This window comes from Melospiza melodia, chromosome Z (assembly GCF_035770615.1).
Source record: "Melospiza melodia melodia isolate bMelMel2 chromosome Z, bMelMel2.pri, whole genome shotgun sequence".
Lineage (NCBI taxonomy): Eukaryota > Metazoa > Chordata > Aves > Passeriformes > Passerellidae > Melospiza > Melospiza melodia.
Window position 1 is genome coordinate 45509818 of NC_086226.1, and position 9484 is coordinate 45519301.

A 9484-nucleotide genomic window follows, 5' to 3' on the forward strand; every position below is an offset into this window, starting at 1 on the left:
TTTACATATAGTAAGTCTGCTTACAGTAGTTTGCATATAAACCTTTATTTGTTACATCACATCAAAAAGCCCCATAATTTTGGCTGCTAATTTGCTACGCTTTGAGCCTCGCTTTCCAAGATACTGAAAGCTCAAGGGTAGAAACAATGAGAGAAATGCTGCACCTGAGAAAATTGGAACCAGAATGTTTCAAGCTGAGCCCACAAAAGAATAGGGAAGTAAAATAAAACCCCTCCTCCAGTAAGTCTAGCTCTGGGGAAGTCTAAAATTGCTCCTTCCCTTCTTTACTTCCTGGTAGCTTATTTCTGGATCTTATTCACTATTTCTTTTCAGATTATACTACATGTTAACAAGCTTTATTCAAAGTAATTCTTCTGTCTTTTCTATTATCTCATTAGTTTTGTTATGATTTTTGCCTCTGGTGCTTCTTTGCTGTTTGGCGTTTTCCCTCTTTTTTTAGTTATGTTGATCTGTATACAATAGTATGAAAAATATGTGATAGTCTGCTTGCTACTGGAACACAAATACATTCACTCTAAAACTGTACTTTCTCCTTTTGCATTATTCCAGGGATGATGGTTTACTATCAGTAATACAAGGCAATTTGTACACATCAGACATTGCCATATGTAAAATGAAAGAATAGCAGCAGTAAATCTTCATTCTAATCCTTTCTGAAGCAAACTTCAATTTACCCATCCTGAGATTTCCGCTGCCTAACAATGTGTTCCAGGTATTTCCTGGTCTTTAGGTTTAAGGCAATAGGAAACTGCAAAATACCCCATGCAAGGCAAAGCTGAAACAAAAGCAGGGTTAAAAATCTTGTAAACTAGATCATGTGTAAGTACGGACAGTTATAACATCTGCTTGTGTTTGTTCATGAGTCTCTCCTACATGGGCAAAGTCAATTGCAATTGATTATTATTTGTGGATAGTAAAAAATATAAAAGCATTTCCCTGTCAGACTATTTGAAACTGCCTGCAAGCTACAGATCCTGAAAACATCATGACTGAAGTTGTGGAATTGTTTCATTTCTCTTTATTGCCACTGTTTCATTGCCATTGGTTCATGTTCTTTGTGTGTGCATGAGTTGCTCTAATACAGATTTTCCTCGTTTCCGCTGGTAGCCTGGAGTTTGTTTCTTTTTTTGCTGTTTATGAGCTGTGATGGATTTTAAAGGCTAGCATGGCTCTGATCTGCCTCAGCAGAAGGTAGTTGTTGCATGTTCTAATGCAATTCTACTTTTATTTCAGATCTACCTGAGAAAATGTTCCAAATCCTCACAATACTGTTGCTGGAAACACAGGTCTCCATGGTATCAGGTAAGAGAGAAACTGCTTTTCAGTTCCACTAATGCAGTTTTAGTATGTGGGCTTCAGCACCTCCAGCAATACTTGCATGAATGGTCAGTAATGTCTGGAGCCTCTGCTTTCCATGTTATAGAAGGCACAGGCACTGACTGAGCACAGGACAGGTGTCTGTCACTTTCCAGAGTCAGGGTTCTTTAACATATTGTGTATTGGCAGCTGAGATGTCCAGCATCAGTGGCATGGCTGTGAGAAGGAGAATGACCAAAGCAACCAATGCCCACTGGGAAGTGTGAGATGGCATAAAGTATAATCATTTGTGTTCCCCTGTCCATGCCGGTAGCAGAAGCAGCTCAGATAAAACCCAGAAGGAGCTTGGCACTTTTTCACATAATTTTCTCCCTTGCTACAGTTGCATGGACTTTTCTTCGCAGTGTCACTACCAACCCTTCCAAGTGCTCCTGAATTGTCTACCAATACACAGCACATCCAATATGAAAGTAGTAACAAAGTATATTGAATGATGTATTAGAAATAACCATATCAAGTTCACTTTAAAATAGCAACCTATTGATAACAATATTAATTTCAGATTGGGTGAATGGCTGAGATTATTTTGATATATTTTCTGTAATACTGTTGCACATATCTGAGAAAATGTGTGAAATCAAATGATATTCACATGGTTCCAGGTTTGTGGAGACTGTAATTGCTACATAGCAATTTTGAGCTATACACATTTATCCAATGCAACTCCGTTTAACAGGAACTACACTGGTATTCCTTTTTGTAAAGGATAGAGAAATTAGATTTACAATTTCCACAATTAATTGTTGCTTTTACTACAACCTTAGAACATGTAAGAGACCATATCAGAGTTTGATAAAAATGGTCCCTGCGTAACCACTGGCCTAGCCTTAAGTTACTCAAAAAATGCAAAAAAACCCCAAAAACAAAAAAAACTCACCACCAAAAACTTGTTCACTCTGACCTCATCTTTCAGATTCCGTAATCAATACAGAATATAGATGATTTGTTATTATTACTATATGGTAAAAATATTAGTGTGAATATGAACAAAAAAATGCTTAAAACTTTTAGTCAAATCATTAGCCATATACTCCTGACTGTGTGACACAGTTTTGCCCAACTTTAAAAAAAATCAGAACATATTTTGATGAAACAAATGAAACTGTTCTCTTTTCCATACATAGCTTTATTTACAGTTGAAGTTCCTCAACAGCTCTACATTGCGGAGTATGGGAGCAACGTGACCATGGAATGCAGATTCCCTGTGAATGGCTCAGTGGATCTAAGACTTCTGACTGTTGTTTGGGAGCAGAAAAGGCAGGGCTTGTTGAAATCAAAAGAGGTGTACACATTCCGCAATGGGAACACACTCCATCCGTCTCAACATCCTGATTACGTAGGAAGAGCATCACTTCTGCACAGTGAACTGGAGCTGGGACGAGCCATCCTCCAGATCACCAATGTTAAGATCACAGATGCAGGATCATATCTATGTCTCATTGACTACCAGGGCGTGGACTACAAGTACATTGCTTTGGAAGTAAGAGGTGAGTGGTTAAATTAAATGTAATTGTATACTCATTGAGATGTCTCTACTAAATTCCCACAGGCTTGTAGAAATTGGTAAATCTGAAGGAACTTGTTGCTAGTTGTCCCACTAAGATTTTGTGCTCAGCCCCCAGCTGAACTGAAACAGTTGTCTTAGTGGTGGCTAGCATTTCAACAGCTGAGCTCCTCCCGGGGCACCTGCTGCAGGGGAGGGACACCATCTGTTGTCCTTCTGTCCTTCTTTCTACAGCCTTCTTCTCCAGTGCCACCACCTCCCTCCTCTCCTTTGATCCCCTTGTTGGGCCACCCTCTGGTCATTCCAAAAAGTTTCTCAGAGATGCTCTGATACACTTATGAATCCTGCTGCAATGACCCAAGTGGCAGGGGATTCCCCAAGTGACTGCATTTCCCAGAGCAAGGACATGTGATTTTCTGTGTTCACTGAAGCCAAATGGGCATTAGTAATAAACGTATATGTTATGGAAAGTAAGACAGACTAGATCTTTGAAAGATTTTTGGTGTTTCCCACTAGTTGCATGGCTGTGTAATGCAAGGCAGCATTCATTTCCCACCCAGATATTTAAATAAAAATATTTATCAAATGCAAAATGGACACAGACATTCTTAAGACCCACATTAGTTCCTATGAAAAGTCAATTTTTTTCTAATATGATGAAAATATCACACTGTTTATAAGCTACAGTAAAACAAACATGAAATCAGGCTTTCTGAAAATGGCATATTCCAAATGTGAAAATAAGAGTCCCATAAGATTCCACTTGTCTCTTCTGTCTTAATAAATCATAAATTTAGTGCCAACTGCTGCCCTGCATAAAGTACTGAAGTGTGTTCTTTTGCTGTAAGCATGGTAAGGATTGAATAATCCATTTTGCATTGTTCTACAAAACATTCTTCATAATTTTAAATAAGTGTTCCACAGATATAGCCAGAGACAATGCATAGGATTAAAAGGAAGCAGGGAAAGTGAAGTGGGAAAATCACTGTTGTTGCATTCAACAATTTCACTCAACAACTTCTCATGCAGCATCTTACAAGAGAATAAATACTCAAGTAATGAGAATACCAGGTGAAGACAAGTTTGTTTTTATGTGCCAGTCAGAAGGCTTTCCTCTGGCAGAGGTTTTCTGGCAAAATAAGAACTTCAGTCTCAGCGGATCTGCAAATACCACCTATACACTGACTGCAGATGGTCTCTACAATGTCACCAGCATCCTGACATTCAAACCAAATATGAGTGAGAACTACACGTGTGTCTTCTGGAATAAAGAACTGAATGGAGAAACTTCAGCTCACTTTTCCACTTTAGGTTTGTATGACCTTGAACTTGTTCATGGCACTGTTCATACATACATGTGCTATGCTCCATCACTGGAGTTCAGTGCCAGAAATCAGTGTAATATTGATTCTTGGTAAACTGAACAAGTCACTATTATTTGTGTCTTTGAAGTCTCTGCTAGCTTCCACTCCAACAAACCAGTCTGTATTTTTCTGTATATTTTAATTTTAGAGTAGCTTTCCTTATTTTCCTGCCAATACAGAGGGAATTTTTTCAGCTGCATGGGCATCTTCCCTGATAGTCTCCTACTTAATTGTTCTATCTAGCTGTCTACCTTGACTTCAGCAAGGTTTTTGACACTGTCACCCCTAATATCCTCATGGTTAAGCTCAGGAAATGTGGGTTAGATGAACAGGATCAAGAACTGGTAAATTACAGAGTCCACAAGGTCATGATCAGAGGAATAGAACCCAGATGGAAGCCTGCTGTCAGTGGCATTCCCTAAGGATCAATACTGGGTCCAGTCTTATTCAATTTATCAACAACCCAGATAAAGGAATCAAAGGCACTCTCCACAGGTTTGCTGGTGACACTAAACTGAGTGCAGTGGCTGACCCACCTGAAAGCTCTGCTGCCATTCCATGGACCTTGATTAGCTGGAGGGTTGGGCAGAGAGAAATCTAGTGAGGTTGAACAGAGTCTAAGGTCCTGCGCCTGGAGAGGAATTCCCTCATGTGCCAGCACAGGCTGGGGCTGACATCTGTGAAGTGGTTCTGCAGAGAAGGACCTAGGAGTCCTGGCAGACAAAGAGCTCTCCATAAGCCAGCCAAGAAAGCTAATGGTATCCTGGGGCACATTAGGAAGGACATTGCCAGCAGGTTGAGGCAGATGAACCTGCCCCTTTACTCAGCAATAGTGAGGCCACATCTGGAGTGCTGTGCCCAGTGCTGTGCCCAGTTCTGGGCTCCTCAGGACACGAGAGAGAGAAGGTACTGGAGAGGGTTCAGCAACAGCCACAAGGATGATGAGGGGTCTGAAGCATCTCTCTTATGAGGAGACACTGTTTAGTGTCTTCTTCTTGGAGAAGACTGAGAGGAGGTCTCATCAATACATAGAAATATTTCAAAGGCAGATGCCAATAGGATAGTGACAGACTCAAACGCCATACAAATGAAAGATTTGACTGGCTTTTTTAAAGGCTTTTCACAGTAATAATTCAGACCAAATTATTCGTATTATGAGTGTAAATCACTATGTTGATAAATTTTAAAATCCTTTGTTCAGTCAGTGCAAGACTTTGGAGAAACAGAGCCAATAACTTGATAAACAATGCCTGTTTTGTAAGTTATAAATTTACTCTCCTTTAATGTTTTTAACAGCTTTAACGAATACACAGTACAGTGGACAAAAATTCCTGATCTCTTTAATCATCCCCACATGTGTGACTGTAGCTGTCCTTCTCTCTGCACTAATAATATTTCAGAAGAGAAAATCATTCAAGAATGAGCAACCCAAAAAAGGTACATTTTACTTCAGATGGTGAAACTTTTCACTATTTCTTTACTTTTTCCTGTGAACAACCTTGAGGAAATTTCAATAAGGCACACTTGCATTACTTCAGTCACATTTTTTTTCTAGATGACAAGAGGGTAGAATATGAGATCTTGGATAATTTGAGTTGGGTTTTATTTTCCTCACTGTGTTATGTATGTGAGACAAGGTGTATGGAAAGATACATTTTTAAAGCTGACCAGTTAGTATTCTGCACAGAGCACAAACTTTGCCTTGCGTGAGGACTGTAAAAGCATAGTTTGAACGGTGTTTTCTTCATAGATACAAAGACACTGTGTCTACAGTATATTACACAGAACCTTTATTTTTAAACTCCATTATGGCTCTACAACTAAAATGGTGTGATACAGGACTACTGCAGTATTTCCTTCCTTGTGTGCATGTGCAGTAGTACAAAACTAATAAAGCAAACAGACTGTTATTCTAGTGTTTTCTTGCACATGAACAGACTCTAGTAAACCAGACTATATGTATTTATAGTCATGAAAGGAGAGTCTTAACATTATGACTTCAGAATTTGATTCAAGTTTTGTAAAGTTTTTGATTCAAGTTTTCTAAAAGAAATGTAGAGAAGTTTATTTATTTGATATGATTTAATAACAACTGCGCTTACAGCTCAGTTTAAAGATTTGTTGAATAGTTATAGTTACAATATAGTTTCTTTCAAATCTAGAAATGTTTATGCTAATTTTGTATATATTTACTTTAACAGGCAGGAAAAGAAAGCTGAACCCTAATGCAAAGGATGAGAAAAGTAAGTCATAGGCAATTTTTAAAATTTACATTTACAGATTTTTCTTTCTTACATCTAAAATCTTAAAAAAAAATATGTAGATTGAAACCTAAATAATGTTACATCAGAATAGAGGGTACTTTTGAGTTTAAATTCTTTTGTTCTTGAGTTTTTAAAAATGCAGTTTCTAAAGTTTTGACTTTCTCTTGGGCAATGTAAAAATTATAAATATTGGTTCCCTTTCACTGAGGTACCAGTACCTTTCATATACAACTCAGCACACACCTCTGTATACTAGTTGGGGTTCTAGTAGTCTTGGCTGAGAAGGATACTCACGGAAAGCTGGTTGTTTTGGATAGCATCAAGATTTGTGGCAATAGTTTTATACTTTTAAATCAGGCTACAGGTTTTAACAACAAATAAAATGATACCTCATTTATCTGGAATATTATATCATCTCCTAGGCTACTTCTTGTCTTATGAGAATCTGACTTGCCGAGACATCCAGAAATTTTTACATTTCAGAGGAAAGACAATACCTAAAAAACTGTCAGGTTGTATCTAACTGTTCCATACTAAAACTGAACTGAAAAAAAAAAAAGATATGACCATAGAAAAACCATAAATCAATATGACAAGAAAAGTCGTAATATATCTACTGACATAAATCAATTTTGTTACCTAGAGGTAACAGTTTGACAGCCTAATGCACTGTGAGGTGAGAGGCTGTGGCCAGTGTTAGGTACAGAGGTACTTGGTTCAGCCATAATTCCCTTGGTGTCAGAGCAGACCCTCACATAGTGTATTGAGGTCAGCCCTGAGGCTGCCAAGGAGGACAAATGGAGTAATACTGTGATGCAGCTAACCAAGTGAACACAGAGACAACTTAGGGCTTTTCCAAGTATAAGATTTTTTTGAGAATCCACCCATATTTCTCACTGCTAAAAAAATACATTAAGAAGTCATCAGCTTAAAAAATAAATTTTGTAGTTGAAATGTAGAGATTGGATGAAGAGGGCATGAATTCACTGATTTCCAAATCACCTCAGGTTGTCATGTGTACATCTTAACTGTACGCATTTGATCCACTGCCATCAGTAGATATTACAATTGAAACAACACTTTCAGAAAGACACTTTCACCTTCCAGAAACCTTGCTGCAGGCAAAGTCTCATTCTTCTTTTTCATGTGACACTGTGAAACTTTAGTGGCATCACGCCATGCACTAATGAACACAAGCTCAAGGCAAGCAGCATTCTGGAGAACAGCGTTGGTGCATGTCTGGACATCATTCCAGGGCATATTGTCCGAGCATAGCTTGGCTTCCCCCAGCTTTTTGAATTACTTTGTATTTTTCCCCTTTGTAGCCTTTTCTATGCACTTAGTGAAATGAAGAAATTAAAGGAGACAAGGCCATTCTTTGCGGTTTTACTTCTTCATTTTAATGACAAAAAAACTTTGTCTTACTTGCAGCATGCAGTAAGTCAGATGACAAATATTTCTATTTCTCAGCATTGGATGTTTTTAAGAAACCCTGGAAAGAACCTTTTTTCCATGATGAGTAGGTAGTTGAAGCATAAAGCCACAGATACTTTACCACAGTGCCTTGGAAATGACCCATACAGTCCTGGTTACAGTAACAAGGACTGTTAATGTTACCACCTTTAACTAACAGCTCAAGCTATATCAGAACTGAATATATAGGACACTTAAACTCATCACTGAAGTCCCAGTTCTGCACACTTTTAATCACATGCACATATTTACTGACAATCATTACCATGGATGCTCTCTAAACAGATTTCACTTTTGTTATTTCATTTAAAAGGCTGAAAATGAGTGATAGCTTTGTTGTAATAGAAAACTCAGAATTTGGACTACAGATGAAAGACATAATTCTTTCCTCAGAAAAGATTACAGTAGATGTTCTTGTAAATTATAACAGCTTTAAGGAGCCATTTTAACTTCAGCATGAGAGTCTCCTGACAACCAGGAGACTGGGCTTTCACTCTTTATCACTCAGTCATTAAAATCAGGCTTTTTATTCTTAAATCACTACAGATTTATTTTTAAACTAATACTATCGCATTTTCTTTCTTTAAGGTGATGATTTTAACTCTCAGACTGAGGCTTTATACTTGTCAACTGCCACAGCTTCAAGAGACAGTGGGAGTGTGGGTCTGTGAAAATTCTTCATCTACATTCCATAATTTGCACTTTTTCCATCAGTTTTTGGGGACTTCAAAGGAAAATTACAGCACTTTAGCCTTAGGATAGAAAGTGGACTCATGGGGATGTATTTACACTGCTGCGATGGAAAGCTGTGCCTCCTCAGATACTGTATCTTCTTGAAGTTACTGAGAACTATGCTGTCAGGAAATGTGGTTTACCACTGTGGAGAGGTCAGCTGAGTGCATCTGATACACTTTACTTTTGGACTTACTGTTGCTCAAGGGATTTTTCTATAAGAATGCCTTTATCACCTGTTCCAGTCTCAGGAATGGTGCTTGGAGTAAAAAACTCTTGTGGAATTTGAATTAAAGCTGTAAATGCTACCTTATTATTATTATACCCAATTATCTTTCTGGTGGAAACATCATCACAAGCCCATATCCCATTTCCAAATTTTCTAACACAATAAACTACGTATTACCAGAAGTATCCTTTTGCATCATTGTATGCACTTGTATAAAACTTTTATCATTGCAACAGCTAGAAGATATTTCATATCACAAGAGCAATAAGAGGTTGAATTTAAATCAAAGGACAAATAAATTTAAAAAACCAAACCAACCCAATAGTAGCAATACGTCAACATTATGTTGCATAAGAGAATTTTAACGTCTATATAAAACCTCAAAAGTAAGTCAGGTAAAAAAACATGAACATAAAAAGTTTCAAATTTGAACTGATTATTCAACAGAATTTTCTTTAGGAGGAATTTGGAAGCAAAAGTGAAAATGAAGCTCAGATAGATTTCTGCACTGGTTATTTTT

At 37.7% G+C, this 9484-nt stretch overlaps 1 protein-coding gene across 1 annotated transcript; it reads left to right on the top strand.

The window, feature by feature from the left end:
- Positions 1-1253: 1253 nt before the first annotated feature.
- Positions 1254-9247, top strand: LOC134431986 (programmed cell death 1 ligand 2-like). Its single transcript, XM_063180293.1, has 6 exons — positions 1254-1323; positions 2523-2885; positions 3932-4213; positions 5563-5703; positions 6468-6509; positions 8592-9247. Exons 1-6 carry the CDS (start codon positions 1269-1271, stop codon positions 8672-8674), a joined length of 966 nt encoding a protein of 321 aa, XP_063036363.1. The 5' UTR covers positions 1254-1268; the 3' UTR covers positions 8675-9247.
- The last annotated feature ends 237 nt before the right edge of the window (positions 9248-9484 follow it).